We start from the raw sequence: 26,483 nt of genomic DNA on the forward strand, positions 1-26,483 counted from the left end.
ACCAATTCTGGCGTTAAAATCACCTGCCACCACAATAAAGGCATTTGAAAACCTCAAGGAAAGGTTAGCTATATATTCTTCAAGATTAGACCAGTTTTCACATGCCCGAGATCGAACACCTTGAGGGGGAAGATAAACAGTAATGACTAAAAGACTACCATAACTAAAGTTAACAACACAAGCCAGAGCATATTGGTCACATGAGCCTACTTGAACAATTGTTGCCTGAAGTTTTGTGGAGATAAGGAGAGCTAGTCCCCCTTTAGCTCTACCCCTCTTTTCCTCAGCAAGGGCCTGGAGATCGCAAGTAATAAACCTGTCAACCAGTGCTGAGTCCTGGGACCAAGACTCTTGAAGGAGGATGGTATCATATAGAGCGAGACAGTTTATAAGCTGGATTTATTTATTAATTAAATGTATTAATCGCTCATCTGGCTGGTCACCCAGCCACTCTGGGCAATGTACAACAATAAAAACAGTTCAAAACAATAAAATTCAACATTAAAAACATCACATTTCTAAAATTACCCTAACCCACCCTGCCTGAACAACCATGTTTTTAATGCGTGGCGGAAGCTCATTAAAGAGGGAGCATGGTGGAGTTCCCTAGAGAGGGAATTTCACAGAGTGGGGATGACCACAGAGAAGGCCCTCTCCCTTGTCCTCACCAGCCTAGTTGTCCTGGCTGATGGGATAGAGAGAAGGCCATCCAAGGCTGATCTTGTTGAGCGGCCTATCTGGTGTTGCTGGAGGCGCTCCTTGAGATAGGCTGGGCTGGAACCCTATAGGGTTTTAAAGGTCAAAACCGACACCTTGAATCTGGCCCGGAAAACAACTTGTAACCAGTGCAGCTCCTTCAGCACTGGAGTGATGTGATCTTGCCGGCAGCTGCCTTTAATCAGGCGAGCTGCCGCGTTCTGTACCAGCAGCAGCTTCCGAACCGTATTCAAGGGTAACCCCACGTAGAGCGCATTACAGTAGTCTAAACGAGACCAGGGCATGTACTACTGATGGGGGCATTGTATTAGGCTCTTCTGGATGCCCAATAGCATTGGTTCAGGGCCTCAGTTCAGGGCCTTGGTTCAGGTGATTAGTTGCAATATGAATCGCAATTTGGTTTCTTTGCAGCCAGCATGCAAATGCAGGTGTGTTTCTCTTCCAGCAATCACATCCCCCTAGATGTAAAGTTGGGGCTCTTAATATCTTCTGATTGGGCAAAGGGGAGTTATTTGCAATACTGCCTTGATATACTTTTGGGGGAGGCATTAAGTTGGTAATCTTCTGACTAAATACATTAAAGTCGTGTCCAAAAAAATCAAGTTTGTTAGAGATTAGGTTAAGTTGTTGGAAAATAGACATAACTGTATCTCCAGTGAGAAGGCAATGGTCGCCAATAAAATTCAGTAAGAGTTCTTTTGGAAAGCCTTGGCTATATTTCACATTCTCAGAGGGGTTCCCTTCCAAACAAGGTGGAGTATGCTGAGTCTGGGAGGATCTCACCCTAGAGTAGACTTGAGCACACTCCGGGAGAGAGCAGAGGACAGGAAGGCCTGGCATGCTATGGTCCATGGGGTCACGAAGAGTCGGACACGACTTAATGACTGAACAACAAACAACCAGGAGTAGGTTGAGATTCTGAGTCTAACTCCAAGGCCTTATATTTGTTCAGAGAAACAGAGAGTTCACTTACTAGATTCTTTGGGAGCAGAAAATCATTGATTCGTAGCTGTTTGGTAGGTTTAGATGGAGAATGTAGGTCTGGGCTTGTTCTCACTCATCTTTTCTCCCCCATAATAAATAATAATACAGCAAGGTTTCTCTGAATGAAAACCGCCTCACAATAGTAAGACCATTAAAAATTCCTTAGGAGACAAAACAACCAACTAGGGAGCACTGAAAACATCTGATAAGAACATAACTAAAACTCAAAAGATAAAAAGCTCCAGATGGCTAAAAAACACAATTAAAAGGAATTTAAGAGGGAGCTTCTAAAACAAACTGCTACCCTGGTACCATCTTCCCCTGGAAGCCAACATTTTAAATTAAGGCAAAGAGAAAGTCATAGCTACTAATCCAGTGCAATGCTTGTCCTAGATTGAAGCTCCTTTAGGTGACCTCTCCCCCTTTCCCAGAGTTCCTCCTCAAAGTTCACCTTTGACACTTGCTTTGATTCCTGGCTGCTGCTTCCCAGCTGAAAGGTTTATATCCCTTGCTGCCCGCAGCCCAGAGTTCATTGCGGAGTCCAGCCAACCATGGAGCTTGGTGGTGTGTTCCCCAGCAAAATGGATTCTACCTTCTGGCTTTGCAAGAGCCTCGCTATAGTCTATAAACTGGTAGGGGGTGAAGGCAGCAAAGGCACACATGGAATACCTATCCAGGCTCCACTGCTTTATTACTGAGGAGGGACAGAAAGCCTGGATGTCTTTTTTGGGCACTTGGTGGATGGCTGATAGGTCATCCATGATGATACTAACAGCGTCATCATGGCTGAGGGACAGGAAGAAACGTGAATCATCACCATGGACGTAGGAAGCCAAGACAACGCCAAAGCCACTAGAGAAGTTATGGGCGGGGTAGTAGATGAATCGGGATGGACGGTCAGTTATGGACCTCCCACCACGAATGCCATCAGCTTCCCAGAACTTCTCGTTGCAAGCCAGGAGGATCTTGGTGGAACTCCTGTAGTGGATGGATCGTAAGGCATCCATTTTGTTAGGTGAGAGGGGTGGCTCAAAATAGATGCGCCGTGTGGCCCTTGCTGTGGAGGTGACAATGGCATAATCGGCTGTCACACTTGACAGTGTTTTGGCTGGTGTTTGAAAGATCACAGTGACTGAGTCGCCACTCTGCTCTATCTTGACCACTCTGGCATCGAAATACACTGTTTCTGGAATGGCATTGTAAATGGCTCTCGGTAGCTGATCAAAGCCTCCAACAATTTCATCCAACCTGCAAGACAAAAACAAGCTCAAATGAACCCGTAGACATATTGAAATGGATGGGCCCTCTTCAGCTGTTATTACTTTAAAAACAACAACAACTAGTATGCACTATTGGCATGATCCCAGCATTGACCACCCTGGGACTGGAATATTTCTTGAAATGACAGAGTGTTATAGTCTGGAGAAGGTAGCCACTGTTCCAGTGGACAGTCCTCTAAATAAGCCAGGTGCTTAACAGATAGAACTGCCAATCTCTATCACTTTCCCCATTGGGTTCATAAGAGATAGAGTCTCTCTCTCTCTCCCTCTCTCTCCCTTTATCAGGATCAGGGCTGACATGAATTTTGAGCCTCCCCCACAAGTGCTATCAGGTGAGCCCCCTTGACACCTGCTAGGAAGACCTCCCCCCTCGACATCAGTGGGCCACCCCAGGAAACTACGAATTACGGGGGGCAGCAGATGCACTACAATTCGTAGTAGGCAGCTGTGAGTTGCCTGCCATTTTAGATTGTTCCTGATGCAGCACCAATCTGGGGCACTGTAGGAAATTTAAAATGGCAGATGGTTCACAGCTGCCTGCCACCAGGCCTAGCTCCAGAGCATGGCAAAGTTAGGCAACTGCCAAGGCCCCAAGATCAGCAGAATGCCCACCACTGCAACAGTGCTACCTTTTCGACTTTGCACAGTGTATTCAAGAAGATCAAATAAAACCCCAGAGAATTCTCAGTCTGGATATTCCATCTCTTCCAGGTTAGGGAAGTGCCATTCTCAACGCCACCCCCCACCCCCGCCCCAGACCCTGGAGTCAGCAGAGTTGACCTTGCTAGGTAAAAACAACGCTGGAAGGAAGGAGACCCACCCCCATGTGTGGGTCCAGTCTGCACCAGGCACAAGCACTTATTTTCATTTATTTCATTCTTATTTAATGGATTTTAAAAACTCTCTGCTTACAATAGTCCATGTTGTTCAGTCGTTAAGTCGTGTCCGACTCTTCGTGACCCCATGGACTATAGCACAGCAGGCCTTCCTTTTCTCTGCAATCTCCCGGAGTGTGCTCAAGTTCATATTCATTTTATCGGTGATGCTATCTAGCCATCTCATGCTCTGCCCTCCCCTTCTCCTTTTGCCTTCCATCTTTCCCAGCATCAGGGTCTTTTCCAGTGAGTTTTCTCTCCGCATTAGGTGGCCAAAATATTTGAGCTTCAGCTTCAGTATCTGTCCTTCCAATGAGCACTCAGGGTTGATTTCCTTTAGGATTGACGGATTTGACCTCTTCGCAGTCCAGGGGACTCGTAAGAGTCTTCTGCAGCAGTTCGAAAGCATCAATTCTTCGGCGCTCAGCCTTCCTTATAGTCCAGCTCTCACAGCCATACGTTGCTACTGGGAAAACCATAGCTTTGATTAGACGGACCTTTGTCGGCAAGGTGATGTCTCTGCTTCTTACTATGCTGTCTAGGTTTGCCATAGCTTTCCTCCCAAGGAGCAAGCGTCTTTTAATTTCATGGCTACCGTCACCGTCTGTGGTGATCTTGGAGCCCAAGGAAATAAAATCTGTCACTGCTTCCATTTCTTCCTCTTCTATATGCCAGGAAGTGATGGGGCCAGATGCCATGATCTTAGTTTTTTTAATGTTGAGTTTCAGACCAGCTTTTGCACTCTCCACTTTCACCCTCAACAAGAGGCTCTTTAGATCCTCTTCGCTTTCTGCCATTAGGGTGGTATCGTCTGCGTATCTGAGGTTGTTGATAATTCTCCCGGCAATCTTAATTCCAACCTGTGATTCATCCAACCTGGCGTTTCTCATGATGTACTCTGTATATAAGTTAAATAAGCAGGGTGACAATATGCAGCCTTGTCATACTCCTTTCCCAATTTTGAACCAATAGGTTGTTCCATGTCTGGTTCTTACTGTTGCTTCTTGGCCCTTGTACAGGTTTCTCAGGAGACAGGTAAGGTGGTCTGGTACTCCCATCTCTTTAAGAATTTGCCACAGTTTGTTGTGATCCACACAATCAAAGGCTTTAGCGTAGTCAATGAAGCAGAAATAGACATTTTTCTGGAATTCTCTTGCTTTCTCCATGATCCAGCGAAAGTTGGAGATTTGATCTCTAGTTCCTCTGCCTCTTCGAAACCCAGCTTGTACTTCCGGTAGTTCTCGGTTCGCATACTGCTGAAGCCTAGCTTGTAGGATTTTGAGCATAACCTTGCTGGCATGTGAAATGAGTGCAATTGTATGGTAGTTAGAACACTCTTTGGCATTGCCCTTCTTTGGGATTGGGATTTAAACTGACCTTTTCCAGTCTTGTGGCCACTGCTGAGTGTTCCAAATTTGTTGGCATATTGAGTGCAGCACTTTAACAGCATCATCTTTTTGGATTTTAAATAGCTCGGCTGGAATACTGTCATCTCCGCTAGCTTTGTTGTTACTAATGCTTCCTAAGGCCCACTTGACTTCACTCTCGAGGATGTCCGGCACAAGTTCAGTGACCGCACTCTCATGGCTATCAGGGACATTCAGATCTTTCCTGTATAGTTCTTCTGTGTATTCTTGCCACCTCTTCTTAATCTCATCTGCTTTTGTTAGGTCCCTGCCTCCTTGTCCTTTATCATGCCTGTCTTTGCACAAAACGTTCCCTTGATATCTACGATTTTCTTGAAAAGATCTCTAGTCTTTCCCATTCTGTTGTTTTCCTCGATTTCTTTGCGCTGTTCATTTAAGAAGGCCTTCTTGTCACTCCTTGCTATTCTCTGGAACTCTGCATTCAGTTGGATGTATCTTCCCCTTTCTCCCTTGCTTTTCGCTTTCGTTCTTTCCTCAGCTACTTGTAAAGCCTCATCAGACAGCCACTTGGCTTTCTTGCATTTCTTTTTCTTTGGGATGGATTGAGTTGCTGCCTCCTGAACAATGTTACGGACCTCCGTCCATAGTTCGTCAGGCACTCTGTCTATCAGGTGTAATCCCTGAAATCTATTCCTCACCTCCACTGTATATTCATAAGGGTTATGATTTAGGTCATACCTGAATGGTTTAGTGGTTTTCCCTACGTTCTTCAATTTCAGCTGAAATTTTGCAACAAGCAGCTCATGATCTGAGCCACAGTCAGCTCCACGTCTTGTTTTTACTGACTGTATAGAGTTTCTCCATCTTTGGCTGCAAAGGACATAATCCATCTGATTTCGATATTGACCATCTGGTGACGTCCATGTGTAGAGTCGCCTCTTGTGCTGTTGGAAAAGAGTGTTTGCTATGATCAGCGTGTTCTCTTGACAGAACTGTATTAGCCTTTGTCCTGCTTCATTTTGTACACCAAGGCCATGCCTGCCTGTTATCCCGCTGATTTCTTGACTTCCTACTTTAGCATTCCAATCCCCTATGATGAAAAGGACATCTTTTTTTGGTGTTAGTTCTAGAAGGTGTTGGTCTTCATAGAACCGATCAACCTCAGCTTCTTCGGCCTCAGTGGTTGGGGCATAGACTTGAATTACTGTGATGTTGAATGGTTTGCCTTGGATTCGTACTGAGATCATTCTATCGTTTTAAAGATTGTACCCCAGTACTGCTTTTCCCACCCTTTTATTGACTATGAGTGCTACTCCATTTCTTCTAAGGGATTCTTGCCCGTAGTAGTAGATATAATGGTCACCTGAATTAAATTTGCCCATGCTTGTCCATTTTAGTTCGCCGATTCCCAAGATGTTGATGTTCAGTCTTGCCATCTCATGTTTGATCACCTCCAGCTTACCTTGATTCATTGATCTTTCATTCCAGGTTCCTAAACAATATTGTTCTTTACAGCATCGGATTTTCTTTTCAGCACCAGACACATCCACAGCTGAGTGTCCTTTTGGCTTTGGCCCAGCTGCTTCACTCTTTCTGGCGCTACTTGGAAATTCCCTCTGCTCTTCCCTAGTAGTATATTGGACACCTTCCAACCTGAGGGGCTCATCTTCTGGCGTCATCTCTTTTAGCCTTGTGATACGTTCCATGGGGTTTTCTTGGCAAGAATACTGGAGTGGGTTGCCATTTCCTTCTCCAGTGGACCACATTTTGTCAGAACTCTCCGCCATGACCTGTTCATCTTGGGTGGCCCTGCATGGTGTAGCTTATGGCTTCACTGAGTTACGCAAGCCCCTTCGCCACAACAAGGCAGACAAAAACAACTTAACCCCTTAAAACATGCTAAGATCACACAGAAAAACACACCACACAGCACGCAAATGAATAGATTAGATAAACAATCCATACAAATAACAGCAGCAAAGAAAAGCAACATTAAAATAATGGCAGCAGATAAAACAGCTGCAGCACAATCATTCCAAAGCTGATTGGAAGAAGAAGAAGAAGAAGAAGAAGAAGAAGAAGAAGAAGAAGAAGAAGAAGAAGAGCCTGCCTGAATGCAGATACAGAGCATCTCTACACCAGGCTAAAATCCTGCAACTTTACTGGGGCTTTACTGGGGTTTTCTGCTTCCATTTTCAATGCAAGATCATGATGGGCTCCCTTTACACACTCTTCCCTTCCCCCACCCTTTCCCTTATCTGTGTGTTCTATATGTTTCATTATACAGCCACTAAATGGCGCTGTGTTCTAGCTCCTCTTATTGCGAGATTTCCGGGATTTCCTCTTTTCATGAGGGGACTCAACCTGCTGAAATTTGATAGCGCATTATCTCCGATCTTTAAAAAAATGGGGTAAAGGGAATTTAGCACAGGGCACACCCTGGAGGTTGACGACGTCATGTAAGGGACCCCAAACTTCTGTGAGTAACCAATCTCAATTGCAGGATAAAAGCCCCGTGTGGAGAAGCCCAGTAGGGGGGCAAACATAGTTCTCTGACACTTTCCCTGGTATTTGCCATTGTCTAGCCTTTTCTGAATTGATGGTAGATCTACTCACTTCCTGCTCAGGGCAGGACAGATTAAAGGAACAAGGAAGCATTTCACAGAGCACATAGTTAAACCATGGAATTCACTACCACGAGATGTGGTGATAGATACCAACTTCAAAAGGGGATTAAACAAATTCAGGGAGAGTAAGGCTACCATCAGTAGCTACGAGTCATGATGGCTATGGGTTGTATCTTGACTAACTTAAGTCCTATTCATTTCAATGGGCAATGCTGCTCGTGTGCTAGCGGGACGAGTTAGTGAGTCTAAAAATAACCTGAAATGAGTGGGAATTCTTATTTTCAGAAAAGCAGGTCAGCAGAGCTTGCAGAAGGAAGCTCTGCTAAACAGTACCAATCTGGAAAGAAGCATCTCCACTTGTTTCTGGGGTTGCTTTTGGAACTGCTATATCTCTGTATGCAAGCGGTGGGTCCTGCTTGTGCAGCAGATCGAGCGGGAGCACAGCAGTATGCTTTGATACTGCCCCATGGGTCTACTTTACCCATATACATTGCTTCCAGTACCGGAGGCAGTATGCCTCTGAATTACCAGTTGTTGGGGACCATGAGTGGGAGGGTGGTGTTTCACTGTTGTCCTGCTTGTGGCCTTCCCAAAAGGCATCTGACTGCCCACTGTGGGATACAGGATGCTGGGCTACACAGGCCGGTGGGATACAGGATGCTGGGCTACACAGGCCGGTGGGATACAGGATGCTGGGCTACACAGGCCGGTGGGATACAGGATGCTGGGCTACAAAGGCCGGTGGGATACAGGATGCTGGGCTATACAGGCCTGTGATCTCATCCAGCAGGGCTCCATTTATGTTCTCATGTTCTTATGCTGAGTTCATTGTGGGGAGTCTGAACATATGTTCTTACAGTCTTAGCATTGGAAATGGGATCAAAGGCCTTCTAATTCAAAGGAAGGCAGATTTTATTTCAGCAAGGATAATTTTCCTTGGTTTCCCCAGCTGTATATGTTTGCTTACCTCCTGGTAGAAGAGAAGGTAGCTTTGCTTTTCAGGCTCTCAATGAAAGACAAGTAATACCCGGAATCTTCATTTAATATGTCTCCAATCATCTGGACAGCTCCACGACTCAGGTTTGCTACCTTGATTAAATACTCCTGTTAGGGGGAAAGAGTCGCACACCATCTTTCAAACATGACACCGAAGCAATTAGCAAACAGTACATAAAGTTGAAGTAGCACACTAATGAATGTACCAAGCATGCATGGAATCTAGAATTCCCCAGCCTGGCGTCCTCCAGATGTGTGGACTACAATTCCCATCATCCCCAGCCAGTATGGCCAGGCCTAAGTTAAGTCCCATTCATTTCAGTGAATCTACTCTAAATAGAACTAACATAGACTAGAAGCCATTGATAGCCTATGCTCCATGAATTTGTCTAATGTCCTCTGGAAGCCATCTAAATTGGTAGTGACCAACACATCTCCAGGTAGCAAATTCCACGGTTTAACTATGTGCTATGTGAAGGAGTACTTCCTTTTACCTGTCCTTTTTCATTTTGCGCTGCACTGAGCAAGAAGTGAGCATATCTACCATAAATTTAGAAAAGACTAGATAGGGGCCATTGGGCATGCTAGCTGGGGATGATGGGACTTAGATCCGACATGTCTGGAGGGCACCAGGTTGGGAAGGCTGCAGTATAGCAACCTGAGGATCTCAGCTTTCAGCATGTTCCCCCCCCCCTTTTTAAAGCAAGGGGTTGGATCCACAGGAAGTTAGTCATTCTTTAGTGCCATTGAAATCAATGGGATAACTTCAGTGACATTAATTTCAGTGGGACTCAAGTGTGAATTCACTTCCTCTGGTTATAACCAAAAGTTCTTATTGGCATGGTTTTGAAGAAAAGCTTGAGAACATGGGTGCCCACTACAAGTCAATTCTCCCTGACACATTGAAACCCCGCAGAACCATTTTTTCCAGAGCTTGTTTATGTAGTTTAGTTCAGTTTAGTTTATACATTTATATGCTGCTTAAGAAAATAATTTATCAATGCAGTGTACAATACAAAACACAATAAATACAATATTTAAAAGTAAAATATTCCTTGCAGTTTATCTCTCTCTACCTCTGTCTCTCTAAACCAGTAACCATCAGCATACTCAATCAACAAAAAATAATCTGGAAAAGCTTGGGTGAACAATGTTTTTAACATGTGCCTAAAGTTTATGGTTTGGTGTTGGGTTAAAACTCGGGGGTTGTTTCTCTCTCAACAGCCCAGTGTGCCGGGTTCGCATGTCATGACAACAATCCAGGAATAGGGCATCCCTGGGTTGTTTGGTGATCTGGGAAGAAGACAGAAGTGGCAGGTGCAGGGAAGGCAGCTTGCTCCAGTGTGGCCACAGCTGAGTTGTTTAGCCCATGGTTAGCCGCCATGTGCGAACCAAGTCATTCCTTTCCTCTACATTTGCTGGGTCTGAGTCATGGGAAGGGGATGGGATAGCCAGGGAAGGTGGCTTCTGCTGTAGATTTGATTATTTTCCATTTTAATAATTGCAAAAGTGTATCAATAAACTTTAAATACAAACTATTTTGCAGTTTGCATATTGGAGACATGGCTTCAGGAAGCGTTCCTATTACCTTGGTTGAGAAGGTGTCATATTTATTTATTATGTAGGAACAGTTTGTCCTTATCACTTCTTCTGTAACCTGGGATGGCCATTGAGAGAAAAGATCAGAGTTAAAAAATAGTAACATAACAGGCTGGGGAAGCATCTAGTTAAAAACACATCGCGTTAAGAAACAAAAGGAAAAGATGCAAATAAAGAAAAATAAAATGAAAAGATAAAAACGGAACCAAGATGGATGGATGGATGGATGGATGGATTAATGCAGTCTATAGACAAAGTTTAGGAACATTACAGGTAGAGATGCAATTACTGTATAGAAGAGCAGAATATGGACACAATGCAATAGTAATAATTGTACAACCTTTAAAAACCACACAAGAACAATACCTGGGACAATCAAATCAACTGGTAATTTCACCATCTGCTTTCTGGTCTTCGTTGCTACTGACAGAAATGTTGCTGTAGCCACCGTAACTCCAGGAATATTATTTTTTACTAGATAACTTACCTAAAAACGTATTGACCTACCTGGCAAAAAAGCCAGAAGGGGGGCAATTACAGGCTATATCCCTACAGGGAGCAATCCTATTGGGATAGTCAGCCACCTCCAAACTTGGAGGCAGCTGACTATCCAATGCAGGGTGGGCAGAGCACAGGGGGAATCCTCCGTGCTCCAGCTACCCTGCATTTGTGGCTAGAAAGCCGATTTTGGCTGTCTAGTCGGGTACTTCAGAGTGGGAGGGGGGGAAGCCAGAGGGTGCATAGCAAACGTTGTAAGGACACTTCCGCGGCCTCCTCCCCTCCCTGCCCCCAGGAATACCCCCTTTTTGTGCTCTTTCTGCTCCAGTTATGAGCACAGAGATGAGGAACCATGCCACCTATGAGGTGGCAGGGGAGGGGGAGGGGAGCACAGTTTCTGTGAATGGTTTCTTGGAGCCCTGGGTCCAAGTTCAGTTCCCAGAAATTGAAAAATCCTATGGCCATCTAGAAACTGTCTAGTGGCCATAGGATAGTTCTCCCAATCTCTGTTAAATTTGTTACATGACTGAACCCAGCTTGGAGAAGAAAAGAGTGGGGAAGCCCAATGCTTTCATCAGTGGAATGATGGAAGACGTAAAAAGAACTGAGTTCAAACCTCACTTGCAGGGACAGGTCTGTGACAAGGCCATTGTAAAATTGATTGAAATAATGTATCTTAAGTGCTTTGAACGTTCTGAAGTAATATATAGACAGTACTATGAAGAGCTGTTGAGGCTAGAACCAAGGACCCACAACTCTGAGGAAGGGCGCTTTGTGTCATGATCCACCAGCACTCCATCTTGAAGGATCTCCTAGGCAATAAAGAGTTCTTGGGCTCCAGACCAACAATGGCAATCAAGGCTGGCCATTGGCTCCCTTCCCCTGGAAGAACTGTACACACTTCCTGTCCAGGCTGAGACTTTGGATGGACAACAACCATCTTGACTGACTCTTAGTTCCCAACTCACGCTTGACCGCTCATCTCAGATGGCTCCCTGGAGTCCAATTGTCTAGGACAAGGTAGGCAAAGCTGGCCATCCCATGGCTCCTTCCCCCCAGCAAACAATATTCTGCCTGTTCAATGCTGGTGATGGCCCCAAAGGTGGAGGTGGAAGGTGTGCTTTCTTCCCTTCCTCCCCAGTGCCATCATGGGGCGTGGCCAGATGAGGGTGGACTAGGTGTCCTGAGCATGGAGGATGAATCTATTATGCTGTGTTCATCATCCAGGCCCAAGACAAGCCCCACCATTGTTTTACTGAGCAAACGCACTAGGGATATTGGAGAAATCCGCAATGGAATCAAAGAAATTCCGATTTCTACGAATCTGACGTGCGGATTCTGCAGCAGACCAGCTTTTCTGGAGTCGCACAGATTCCATGGACTTGCGGAGCATTTTTTTTTTTTTAACTTTCCAGAATTTTATGCAAATGTAGTTGTAGAAAGATACGTAAAATAAAAAAAAACAGCTGAAAATGTGCATTTCCCTCATGGGCTAAAGCATGAAAATGTCCATTTTGGGGGGAATTTGCGCGCTGAGGGGAATTTGTGTATTTTCACAAGTGCGACTTTGCACAAATGAGAATCTGCACAAAATTGGGAAATTGGGGAAAAATCCTACTCCATCAATGACTGACAATGGAACAAAAGTCACCTGACAATCTGCGAAAAACAGACAGTATGGATTTTACAAAATCTGTACATCCCTAAAACTCACACGTCTCCCCTTCGCCATAAGGTGACTTTCTTCTTAAGCTGGGTTCTTCCTGGCAGGTTCCATGGATTTAAGTCTGGGAAGATTCACTGCAACGCCCCTGCTTATGCCAGTGGTACACTCCACACTGCCATTTCAGGATCCTGCCGTCTCATTCTGCTGTGCATGCAGCCGAGATCCTACTGTCATCCTAGACAGGGCTAGCACCAGGATTGAGGGAGCCCTCTGGTGCCCCTGCCCCAAGTCAGTCGGCCTTACTTGTTGGCCGTGGTAGGCAGCAGCAGGAACATTCCAGGCTTGGGAGCTGCCATTTTAATTTCCCACAATGTCCCTGCCATAGAATTGCTCTGGGGCATACTGGGCAATTGAAATGGTGGCTCCTAAACACATGCCTTATTGCTGGATTATTTATTTTTTAACGCTACTCAAAGGAGGTATCCACAGCAGGGCCTGGTGGGATACTGAGGTCCCAGCAGCTGCCTGAGGATGCCATGTTCTGAGGCCAGGCCTGGTCTTAAATTCTAGGAACTGGACTGTGGGGAACTACAGAGAGGCTAGTCATCAGAGGATATTTGAACTAGCTTGACTGATGGGTCCTTCCACCTTGTGTAGTTTTATATTTAGAACAGGACACAGAAGACTTTGCCAGTAAAATAGCCAGAGAAGGTATCCGAACCTCTTTGAGGGATTCTTCATATAGCTGCTGAGCAGTTTTGCCTTGTTCTGAGGGCTTCACTTCGTAACCCAAGAGACTGGGATCCTTCTTCACCTCCCAGATTCTCTTCCTGATGTTGTTAAGCAAAATCCAGGCATTATCGTTGTCCTGAATGAATTCTGTCAGCCGTAGGCCAAATTTCTTAACATATGCACGGACAATCCTGGGGAAAGCGGAGGGAAATCATAGGTATTAAGAAAAAGATTTGAGTGACACAAAGCCCTGAACAAACAGTATAGAACGGAACGCCTGTGTTGGAGTGTCAGGGGGAGGACCATGGTGCAGACGTGTGTGTGTGTAGCCAGGGCAGCATCATTCTACCCCAGGGCTAGGCAATCTGGTGCCTTCCAGAAATTTTGGACTACAATGGCCGATGAGCAGGAAACATGGGAGTTACAGTCCAAAACATCTGAAGGGCACCAGTTCGTCCACCCCTGTTCTACTCTGCTCGTTTGTACTGTGCAAGCTCATCGTGTTTTACATAGAGATCGAAAAATATTTAGAGTGAACACAGCCTGAAGTTCCAGTTTCAGTAGATCTTTCCCCCCATCTCCCCGAGGGTGGAAGGGAAAGCTCCTCATAGAAAACAATAGAGAAATCTAGCAATGGACACCAAGCAAAACAGAAAAAAGGGTTGTGGCAGCTTCAAAGCTTACAAATATATTAAGGAAGGCCTAAGGTTTTGTGGAATAAGATCCGCTTCATAATCCCTGATCAGCCAGAACGCTTACTGGCTGATCCTGGGCTAGCCATGGTCTCTAGGCCTTATCTTCCCTACAGGGGTGCTGTGAGGCAGCTTTGGTGCCACTGAAATCCATGCGACAATTTAGTTAGGACTTAGCTTAAATTACATTGATTTCGGGGGGGGGGGGGGGTCAAAGTCCAACTAACTTCCCCTGGATCCAATGCAATGAGTCTTCCTTTAGCAAGCCCTGCCTTCTCCCATCAGCTTTGCCCTGTTCACTTAACATAAATTGTTGTAGACCCCAAGGTCAAGTTTTAATCAGGCCCTGGGACTCATGTGCAAGCTCTGCTTGGCATGAACTTTCCTAGACGTAGAGGTGCTTACTCCAGAGTACTGGCAAGAGACCAACATCTCTTTCATCTTCCACACAGTCTAATACGCTGTGCCACACAATACAGGAGTTGTTAAAGAGCAGTAATGAGCAAGAGAACTTTTATACATGCAAGTAGATCAGATAAGCACATGGCGGCCTCCCATCTTACCTGTGGCTCTCAGGCAAACGCATGGGCCCCAGATTTGCATACCAGCCTTCATTCTCATTGCGAAAGGTCTGCGCCCGTCCTCCCACACGCTCACTGGCTTCAAGAACAGTCACCTGGAAACAAACAGGACAGCTCTTGTTGCTTCACACTGACACTGCTCTCTCTGTCAGAATTTCCTGCTCAGTTACCATGTTGAACTTCTTAATCTGGAAGCAGGTGGGAGGAGAACCTTGTTCTGAATGTGATGCATTTGGTTTCTCCCTAACAGGATAGTTTGTCTATGTATGTCCCTCCTTTTCTTGTGGATGACTAATAAGGGACTGATGTTTTTGTATGACAGCTGCTGGCCTTTTCTTTCCTCCTCCTTAGATCTAATTTTCCCAAACAGCAGTTGTGAATCTGCAGGAGGGGGGATGGACTCACAAGATGGAATGTGACACTGTGCAAAAAACATTCCTTGGACATAAAAAAACCACCCCTAGATGCCAGGGAAAAAAGTTTCTAGCCAAGTAGCACCTCCCCCTGATACTTTAGTTTTCTATGTGCAGGTAATTGCTTTGTACAGACTGGTCAAGGTCTCCTATTTGCAGGTCTGAAGCGGTTGAGCTTAGAGGGAAGAAGCAGGCTTGTATTAAGTAGGACTGTGCACTGCTTCAGATCCGGATCCGAATTTCAAACCGAAGCAGGGTGATTCAGACCAAATTGGTCCGGATCCGAAGTGGGCTGGATCAGTCCAAATTGCTTCTGACAATTCTGAAGCCCAGACAGTCTTTCTGGGAAATGTAACAATTTCCTTACATTTAGAGAGAGGAGGAGTTGGGAGGGGGAGAACTGAGCCTTGGCAGGTGACATCGAGCTGCCAATAGGGCTGAACTTTTAACCCAGCAGTCTTCAAACACAGTGGGGTGACTGAAAGTGGGATGCAATCACTACTCTATAAGGAAAGGCTTCCATGTTTGGGCTATTCACTTTAGAAGAAAGGCAAATAAGGGGGGAGGTTTATATAATTATATGGAGTAGTGAAAGTGGAGCAGTGCAATAGATAAGCTGAGTTCAGTGTGACATTTTCCAAGGTAATGTGTATTGTGGCCAAAGACATGATTAACTTCTTTCTTCCCTTAATGTGGAGCCTCAGGTCATCCAGTGAAGCTGAACAGTGGCAGATTCAAGACAGACAAAAGGAAAGTACTATTTACACTTCAAAAAACACAACAGAACAAAACCCCTACACCAAAGATTAGGGATAGTGATGTCCCATTGGTCACCTTAAACAACTTCTAATTAGGATCTCTAATCCCCTGTGTGGCTTGAGTTTTTACTTTTTTAGTCTTTGAGAAAAGGAAACTTTATGCATAGCTAGCGCAAAAGCCACTGGACGTATCTGTCAGAAATTTGGCAAGTTCAGTCAGCTCCATAGGGGCTACTGGGTCCCCAAATTTCATGCACCTATGTGGAAGCACAGACAAAAAAGCTCTTTGCTTTGACAGATTATCTTGAAAAAAGTAAATTTTAGTTGTGACTAGCACAAAAGCCATTGGACCAAACTGTCTGAAATTTGGCAGGTTCAGTTAACACCATAGGGGCTGTCAGGTCCCCAAAATTCCATGCACTTATGTGGAAGAAAGAAAACAATTATGGCTCTTTGCTTTGACAGATTTTATTGAAAATAGCAAATTTGATCTGTGACTAGCACAAAAGCCACTGGATCTAAGTGCCTAAAATTTGGCAGATTCAATAAGCTCAATTGGGGCTACCAGGTCCCCAAATTTCATGTATTATCATACAAATTAAAAATGTTATGGCCATTTCTGTTTTCCAGTGCAAGTCAATGGGAAAATGTAAAAAAAATGGCAATTAGGACAGCTCAAAAGATCCAGGGCACAGCTCAAAAAGATCTGGGGCCCATGCCCAGGTGGACTCTCCTCTAAAAACACCCCTAGCATGGACCTTCACAGTGTATTGGGCTGGTTCCCATGGCATGACAGCTTATCATGGGTTAATTAACCCACAATTAGCCCTGGTGTTTGCGGTGTGTGTGCGGCTGCCATTTTGAATGTGTGACCTCCGATTGGGATAGAGGAGGTTGCAGCATGTTGTGCGAACCTGGCCATTGTGGGTTAATCAAGGATTAAACAATCCACACTTAACCCAACTACTAATCAAGGGTCACATGTGGGTTGTCTAACCCACAATCAATCCACAATGGCTGGGTTTGCATGACATGCTGCAACCCCCCATTGCCCCCATCGGAGGTTGCATATTCAAAACAGCAGCCCACATGCCCCACACAAGCTGCAGCTAATCATGAGTTAACTAACCCACAATAGCCCGCAATGTCATGCAAACTGGTCGATGTCTTATGTTGGTTCCACACAATCCTTTCCAGCAGACTCAACTGGCATGCATCTGCCAGTCCTGAAGGCCTGGTTCTCGCATGCAGCCACATCCTTTGAGTTCTCTGCATTTGATTATTGTGCACTTGATGCCGGCAGTTAAATGTGTGAGCTGATTCTACTGAAAAAGCATTGCATCTGTCTGTGCAGCCATGCAAGTCTTCACTTGACTTGTACTCTGTCAAATGAGGACGTTGGATGGGAACCAGCCCCAGGCGCATAGTATGCAAGTGTTGCATATCCTAGGAATGACTTCCTTATGCTATGTGACTTCACACGTTTATATTGGCACTTTCCTAAATATTACTTCCTTTCAACTTATTGCCTATTTAAAACTTCTATTCTGGCTCAGTTCCCCTAGCCGTACTGCTGGCTGTGTTTCGAATCTTACCCATGACAAAGAATCCTACCAACAAATCATGCCAATACTACATTGTTTGTGCCCATAGCTGTGTGTGAATGCTGTCAGGACCCTGGCACAATGTGACTGATATATTTGTTATTGTTCAGTCGTTAAGTTGTGTCCGACTCTTTGTGACCCCATGGACCATAGCATGCCAGGCCTTCCTGTCCTGCGCTCTCTCCCAGAGTGTGCTCAAGTTCATATTCATTGCATCGGTGATGCTATCTAGCCATCTCATCCTCTGCCGTCCCCTTCTCCTTTTGCCTTCAATCTTTCCCAGCATCAGGGTCTTTTCCAGGGAGTTTTCTCTTCACATTAGGTGGCCAAAATATTTGAGCTTCAGCTTCAGTATCTGTCCTTCCAATGAGCACTCAGGGTTGATTTCCTTTAGGATTGATTGATTTGACCTCCTTGCGGTCCAGGGGACTCGTAAGAGTCTCCCCCAGCACCACAGTTCGAAAGCATCAATTCTTCGGCGCTCAGCCTATCTTATAATGCAGCTCTCACAGCCATACGTTACTACTGGGAAAACCATAGCTTTGATTAGACGGACCTTTGTCGGCAAGGTGATGTCTCTGCTTCTTACTATGCTGTCTAGGTTTGCCATAGCTTTCCTCCCAAGAAGCAAGCGTCTTTTAATTTCATGGCTACAGTCACCGTCTGCGGTGATCTTGGAGCCCAGGGAAATAAAATCTGTCACTGCTTCCATTTCTTCCCCTTCTATATGCCAGGAAGTGATGGGGCCATATATTAGGGGGACCCAAAATGAGGTTCAACAGGCCATGTCATTATCAGTGTAGAGCTTTGGGCAGTATCGAATGCTGCCTGTCCGTGCGTGGGGCCCACCACCACTTTCGTTCCATGCACAGCCAGCCCCACTGATTCCGCTGTGTGAGTGGCACCCACCGCTTCCGCAATGGAGATCTAGAGCTTCCGAGGGTAAGCCCCCAAATAAGCAGAAACACTCATTTCTGGAATGGGGCAGGCCAATGGAGCTCCTGTAGGTGAGCTCTGTCAGCCTGCCCAGTTCCAGAAACGAGCATTTCCGCTCATTTCGGGTTGCCCGCGGAAGTGCTACATGTCCGTTCTGCAAGCAGTGGGCGCCACTTGCGGAAAGAATTGGCGGGGCTGGCTGCTCATGGGTGGTCACCGTTGATTCTGCCCATAGCACGTAGCCTATGCTTCATGCATTTTTCTCTTTTCTAGTTGTCATTTTCTCCAAGAAATGTGATCCGAGAAAGGTGTCAGATTTACCTTGTGCCCAGCCTCTGTGAGAGCGTAGGCTGCGCTGAGCCCTGACACCCCTGCGCCCACGACCACTACATGTCTCGGATGGGTTGTCTTCTCTAGGCCATTCCTGGCTATCTCTACAAATTCTTCGTAATCAGCCTCCTTGAAGCACTTTGCCAGTGGGTTAGAATCGGCGGTGCAGCTTTGCAGTGTTGCAAAGAAGAGCAACCAGGAGAGAACTGGACAGAACACACACAAAGAAAATATCTATCAGGCCTGCATGCATTGTCCTGTTTGTCCACATCCTGTGGATTTCTGTTGTCCATGCTCACTCCAGCTCACTTTAGCTCTGTGCACATTGATTGATGGACTGCATTTTCCCTGCCTCCTTAAGGTGGCTTACAAGATATTACAATATATTTAAAATACAATTACAAAGGGAGGGCAAAGGCATATACACATTTCCTCCACTCTTCTGATGCTCCAGCTGCCACTCCACAGGTGGATGTCTGGGCCACAGCAGGGCTCCTAGGAAATGACCCCGGCCTGGAAATGGCTGTTAGTTAGAGCAAACAACACAGAAAGAATATTAGATAAGGCATTTCAAGAAGACCCTGGCTTGTAGGCAGCAGAAGATTCTTTTCCTGAAAGAGCTGAAAGAATGGTGCGTATGGAAGAAAACACATCTATCAGCAGCACCTGATGAAGTTCAATGAAATGGGGCATTATTGGTTGCCCGTTTCTTTTTCTCACACACACCATTCCATCCATCCATCCATCCATCCATCCATCACACACACACACACACAGATACTCATCCATTCATATATTTTATTCATTCATTCATTAAATGTATAAACCACCCTTCATCCACATGATCCCAGGGTGGTATATTTCATTCATTCATTCATTCATTCATTCATTCATTCATGTATTTATTAAATTTATAAACCACCCTTCATCCACACAATCCCAGGGTGGTATGTTTCGTTTCGTTTCGTTTCATTGATTCATTGATTCATTCATTCATTCAATTTATAAACCACCCTTCATCCATACAATTCCAGGGTGGTGGATACAACATTGAAAACAAATAACAAATCCAATATAAAAACCATACGATTACACATTAAAAAGCAAGCAATAACTTAAATTTAAAATTTTATAATTCAAATGTTAAAATGCCTGGTCAAAAAAACCTTTTAACTTGTTGCTGAAAATAAAAAAAAAAGCTGGTGCCAATCGTATCTTCTTTGGAAGGTCATTCCAAAGTCAGGGCACCACCCCAGAAAAAGCCTTTTCCTTTGTAAATGCATAGTGTATATCTCCCACTGCTATATGGTGCATGTTGATGATGAGTGGTGGGTGATGGATGAATGTAATGCGTGCTGGGGTGTGGATGGATATACACATACCCATCCATCCTCACACAAGCATGCATTCCATCCATCCTTCACCCACCAGCCATCATCAACACACACCATCTTTTAAAAATTGTTTTATTTAAAATGTTTCTAGACTGCCTTTTAGGGCAGGTGGCTTCCAGCCATAAAATTCAGTATAATAATTTTAAACAAAAACCCTGGTACAGTAATAAAACAGCCAATAGCCGTAGGCACTAAAACAGATTAGAATCTCGTTATGAAAGTGGGATTTCCACTCTTTTACTCTTTTAACAAGATCAGCTGACTGGATGTAAGGGGCAGGGGACAGATCATAAGAGGAAGGGCTAGAAAGGGGGAGACTGGGACCCTGTTTCCACTAGTCATTTACTCTGAGGTGGCTGCCTGTTGAGGTTGTTAGGGATACATGACATTGTGCCCATCTAGCAGCCACCCCAGAGCTTATCACGGAAAAAACAGATTTCCTGAGACTGCTTACAGTCTGATTCTTTTCCTCAAATCGGCTTCTCTCTGGTATAGTTGCTGTGTGCCCCGATCCCTGCATTTACCTTGAGTATGCTAGCCCTGCCCAGGGCTGTGCCTTTCACCGTGACCCCGGTCAAGGGGTGTTTCACATCCTTGTGTTTCCCAGCACAAACCAATTAGTGTCTACTCAGAAGTAACACCCTTTCTGCTCAGTGAGGCTTGTCTGACAAATGCGCACATAGGAAGTAAGTACTTCCCTTCTCTGCTATGGAGGAAGGTGGGGAGAGCCTGGAGGGGGGGAGCCCCTCTCATTGGTACAGCAGCCCCTGCCACACACATAATGTTCACTTCAAACCCCCCACCCTATCAGGGAGTATGCTGTGTGAAGCAACTTAAAATGGGGCGATGCAAACCCTCGTGGAGCCCTGCCTGGACCAAAAATGGATCCTAGACAAATGCGGATAAACCACTTCTCCTGTTGTCATGGAAACATGGCCTGGGATAAAAGGGGACAAGACAGCAAGAGGCAAACACACATTTGGGGCATAGAGAGGGGAAGGGAAGGGAGAGATGGGGGCAGAGAAAGAGATGGAAGGAAGGAACAGATAGAAGAGGAACATCTTGGATTCTGATCACAGAAGAGGCACCGGGAGAACAGGAAAAGCAACAGATACACATGCACAGGCAGAGCAGCCCTGAGGAACATGCCTGGAATTTGCTCACTTCCTTGCTTCTTGGCAGGGACTTTGAGAGGCTTTGAAGCTAAATGACTCCGTGGGATGGATCCCACCTCCCTGCAGTGAATGAGGGGAGTGTACAAGCAACCATACCAGGCTGATGGCCTCAACAGACTGACCTAACTCTTGCCTCCCTTCAGCACACCCCTGCGAGGTTTTTGTAAAAGGCGCCAACGATCCAAGCGGAAAGCTGGGCCTGCTGTTGAGACCAGCTGACTGCCATGGGCACAAAGAACTGCCACCCCACCCCACCCCACCAGTGCCTTAAATACAGAAGTGCCCTTGGAACAAAGCAGCATTACTACTTTTGTTGATTCGGCCTTTCTAAGAAGAGGAGGAAGAAGACATGGCCAGATGCCGCTCTGGAAAAGGAGCCCAAATTGGCTGTCTGAGCAAACCTGTCTCATTCTGTGTAGTGGTTGGGCCAGCCCTGGCCCTGAGATTCAAGCAAGCATTTCACACTGCATCAAAACTGGCTATAATCGCTGCTATGATGACTCGGACAGAGTCTTTGTGATTTCACAGGCAGATTTGGCAGATTCTGGTCCTCCCTGATGCTGATGCTACGAACCCCAGCTGCTTGTCTAGAAATTAGGGCTGTGCACTGCTTCGGTCCAAATCCTGAATAACAAGGTGAAACAGGCTGCTTCAGAGGTGCCTCGGCATGAACTGAAGTGCATCAGAAAAGCACCAAGGTGCCCCAAAGCAAAGCGGCTCATCGACGAGGCATCTTGGCCTGCCTTGGAGATTCATAGCTCTTCTGATGCCTTCTGAGCAGCCCAGACAGGCTGGCTCCAAATGTATCAACTTCAGAGAGATCGGGGAGTGGGGAGAAGAAGAGGAGGGAGGGGGGAACGGGAGAGGAGAAGGAGGGAGCGAGCTTTGCCGAATGGCAACACTAGTTGACAAATTAGGGCTGAATGGTGGAGGAGGGTGGGGAATACTGGAGTGGGGAGATCAGTGCAATTGTTCATTGTGAGAGAGAGTGGAGCGCATGTTGGTGGTGGTTGGTTTTGTTAGAGAGAGATGTGGTGTATGTGTGTGCAGTTTGGTGTTTCTTCTTTATTAATTCAACTATTCTCTTTCTTTCTTTCTTTCTTTCTTTCATTCGATTCTTCATTTTAAAACCAAACATTTAGTACTTACTTTGAGTTTCCTCCCTGGTTCCTAGTCTCCCCCCACCCCACCCTTCTGGAAGAGGGTGGGAGTGGGGTGGGAGTGGATCCCAGCACTGCCGCCTGCCACCACTGCAAGGCATTTCTGAGCAGGGGGAAACAGCCAGGCAACTACTCCACCAGCAGCCTGCTCCTGCACTTAAGGAGGCAGCACCAATCAGTCTTGCTTGGGGAAGAGGCCCCCACGTCCCAGCATGCAAGCAACGGGGGCAAGCAGAAGACTGGTAGTGCAGGAACTCCTGCAAGCTCTCTGTCTTTCACCCCCAAGAGGCTTAGTCAGGCCACCATGGAGGAGATGGAGTGGGGGAAGTTCAAGTCAATGTGCTTGCCTGCCAGGGTTGCTGTCTATGTTTGCTGCCTATTGACCAGCCAATGTTTTCCCAGGCAATTCAGCCAAAGAGAGCCTGAGGTCATTGACTGTGATTCTGAATAGTACTAGGGAAAAGGGGTTATTTATTTTGCACTTCAAAGAAACCTGCAGCAGTGATTAGGGATAGTGACCTCCTCCTATCACCGCTTAAACACCTGACTTCTCTGATTATGCCTTTATGACCTTTGGTTTAAATTTTTGAGAACAGCACATTTTATCTGTGCATAGCACAAAAACTACTGGGCCAAACTGTCTGAAATTTGGCAGGTGGGATCCCCTCCACGGGGGCTGAGAGTCTCAGATTATCTGAAGGATCGCCTCCTCCCGTATGTGCCTGCCTGGACCTTAAGATCATCTTCAGAGGCCCTTCTCTGTGAGCCCCTGCCAAAGGAAGTGAGGCAGGTGGCTACTAGGAGGAGGGCTTTCTCTGCTGTGGAATGAGCTCCCTAGTGAGGTTCGCCTGGCACCTACACTGTATTCTTTCTGGCACCAGGGAAGACCTTTTTCTTTTCCCAGGCATTTTAACATTTTGCTTTTTGGACTTTTAGCTTTGCTGTTTTAAATTTGTATTTTAAACTGCACTGCTGCTAGGTTTTATTCTGGTTGTATTGTTTACTGTGGTTTTAATGTTTTATATATTTTGTATTGTTCTACTGTGTGCTCTTTGGCTTTAATTTTTGTGAACCGCCCAAAGAGCTCTGGCTATTGGGCGGTATAGAAATAAATAAATAAATAAATAAATAAATATTATGACCTTAGGTCCTAGGTAAACAAATATGGGAGTAGAAGCTCCTAGAGGTTTGGGGCTTTAAAGGTTAAAACCAGCACACTGAATTGGGCTTGGAAATGGACTGGCAGCCAGTGCAGATGGCAAAGTATTGGCATAATATGATCATGTCAACCAGTCCCCGTTAATAATCTAGCTGCCCGGTTGAATGACATCAGAACACAAGTTGAGCTAGAATGCTAGATGTTCTGTATCCTTTGTAACATAAAGTTGTAATATGCAGTTTCATGTACAGAATGGCTAAGATGCTATGACAGCCAGTGTGGTCTAGTGGTTAGACAGCTGATTAGGACTGTGGAAATAGACTAGGACAATGGTAATCATAATCATAATAGAAGGGTGGGAAGCAGAAAACAGGAAGGAGCTGCAATGATCAAGGTCATGCAAATTCTTTCTTCATATGGAATGCTCCAATGACTCTGACACTCCCTTTCCCTTAACCTCATGCACAATCAGAGTGGATCAGAAGAAACTGTGCACAGGTGCTGTATGACATCCAAGAAGTTCAAACAAACAGAGAGCAACCTGATAAATGCGGTACCCTGTGCAGACATGTCCTAACAAAAGGCCACAATCCACCAGGGAGTTTCCCTGCACAGGGCCCACTGAAATGAATGGGAGTTGCTGAAGAACAAAATCCTACATTACTCCACAGACAACAGTTCAGAGCAAAAACAAAGTTTTGTACACCAAAAATGACTCTTTGAAGAAGCTCAAACTTTTTCCCCTTCAAACCTTGCTTTTGAAATTCAACCTGCCATGATATGGTTTTAAAAACTGTGTTGGTTTCGGCACCTCCTGAAAACAGCTTTATTTCAAGAACCCTTCCTTGACTGACCAACCAGTTTTACTGGTACTGTGTCTTTTAAAATAACAATTTTTAATATGGTATTTTATTTCTTTTATCTTTTTTTAGCATTTTATCTTTTATTGTTCACTGCTCCGGAATCTGTTTAGATGTGAGGTGGTATATAAATGCTGTAAAATGAATAAATAGATAAATAAAAACTTTAAACCTAAGTTCTATTGATTTAGATTTGGTTAGACTGTGAGCAGGTTACCCATTCATTTTATTTCTGTTACAGCATCTCATCTACATTAGGTGGTATTATTATTATTATTATGGCATCTGAGTTAAGTCTTAACTGGCAAATTATTTTACCTCCCCATCTTCATTCTCTGAATCCAGCAACATCAACAACTGGGGATTCTGGAAATTGTTTTTGAATGAATATATAAATTTACATCAATTTTTTGTTGTTGTTAATATCCATCAATTACAAATATTCAGTAGATAAAAGATTTGCCTTTTAGTCATTTCATAGGTGCCTTTTGTGGACATTATAGGGAATGTGACTATCCAAAGCTACCACCTTTAATATTTATTTTTACATTGCCACTTACAGGAATATAGTAGTGCCAAATTCACCCCCCAAACAAACAAGTGAATCACAGCCCCGTTGGTTAGAATTTGCCTGAATGACTAAAACTGGCTTCCGGCAATTAATTATTTAAAGCTTTATAACAATTGGAGCTTGCAGCCCCTGTTGAGACCACTCCCTCACCCCCTCCCCACTCAAAATAATTTTGCTCTACTACAATCATTAAGCCAAAACTGTATTGTAAGCTAAAGCTGACAATTTTCACAGCTACTGGAGGCCTTCAAACCTTTGAAAAGTTTCAGAAGCACATGCAGTTATTATGTTCAAAACACACACTCCCTAAGAAGGAACCCTTTCTGAAGACTGGAAATATGTTTTAATTGGAAATATATTTAATAAGATTGTCATGCCAGCAACAACCCCAGAGATGCTTGATTAGCCAGAATGTTACTTACGGAAGATGCCCATATCCTTGCACTTACGAACGTGGATGGCAACGCTTGGACAAAGTATTTCTTTTGCTAAACAATCTGCTTGAAACACTTTTTAAAACAACTCATATGCAAATAGAACAGGAAGGACAGTGAAGAAAGCTGTCATTCCATAATTTCCTCTCCAACTCTTTCCACTTCTCCTCCCATTCTAATTATGTATTCAGTAATGAATAAAGGAAAACCTCAATAGGCTGTGTTGCTTGCATTTACTCATCTAGGAAGTTCACAAGTAGGGCATGAAGGTTACAGCCCTAACCTGACATCTCTCTCCAGCACCCAGGACATGGTGATATACTGCCTCTTAATATGGAGGTTTCATTTGGCTATAAGCCATAGCTGTCCTCCATGACTTTCTGATCCTGGAGGAGCTCTCCTATGGCCCCTAGACAGCATCTGGAGGGCCACAGGATACTTCGGATTCCTGGATCCAAGGTTGGAGACAAGGCTCGGACCTCAGATCTGGGAATCCATGGTCTGCCCCCTCCCCCTTGCAGCTGGCACAGGAAGAACCACTCCAGCTGCCTCTCTGAGGTTGGGAACCTGAACTCAGAGACAGGGTAAAGGGGACATTCTGGTGGGTGGGGAGGGGAGGAGACTGGAGAGGCTGGGATATGAGTTCTCCTGAAGCCTCTCCGGACTCCTTCCCTCCCCCTCCAAAACGCCCCAGCTAGATGGGAGAAAAACCCTGTCTAGCGAAAATGTAGAGCGGGAGGAGCGGTGGACGCGGCGAACACCGCCACTCTTCCTGCTCTGCACTGGATGCTCGAAAGCGTCTGAGTTCAGAGGTTTACGAGCATCAAGGGCAGAAGTCATAGGACTGCACCCTTAAAAAACAAAACAAAAACCCATGTAAGCCAGAGGGTGGCCATCATCCCATCTTGTGGCAGAAAACTGTACATTAATTCCTACATTACTACAAAATTCTAAAGTGTAGAGTATATCCAGTACACACAAGTGTAGAAATTATGCACCTGCTAAATGAAGATTTCTGCCTGGTGCAACCATGATGCCTAACAACCTACGCCAAATATGTAATAGCCACATCCTT

The 26,483-nt window shown here is 45.2% G+C and overlaps 1 protein-coding gene across 1 annotated transcript; it reads right to left on the bottom strand.

The window, feature by feature from the left end:
* Nucleotides 1-374: 374 nt before the first annotated feature.
* Nucleotides 375-25,486, bottom strand: LOC146355173 (L-amino-acid oxidase-like). The gene is made up of 7 exons (XM_084840777.1): nucleotides 25,397-25,486; nucleotides 18,647-18,861; nucleotides 14,597-14,709; nucleotides 13,331-13,532; nucleotides 10,435-10,503; nucleotides 8,818-8,954; nucleotides 375-2,949 (listed from the first exon to the last, which is right to left on the bottom strand). The coding sequence occupies exons 1-7, from the start codon at nucleotides 25,407-25,409 to the stop codon at nucleotides 2,142-2,144; spliced, it is 1,557 nt and encodes a 518-aa protein (XP_084696903.1). The 5' UTR covers nucleotides 25,410-25,486; the 3' UTR covers nucleotides 375-2,141.
* Nucleotides 25,487-26,483: the final 997 nt, after the last annotated feature.

Source organism: Heloderma suspectum, chromosome 2, assembly GCF_057233095.1.
Source record: "Heloderma suspectum isolate Gila_16-S chromosome 2, 16-S_ref, whole genome shotgun sequence".
NCBI classification, from domain to species: Eukaryota; Metazoa; Chordata; class Lepidosauria; order Squamata; family Helodermatidae; genus Heloderma; species Heloderma suspectum.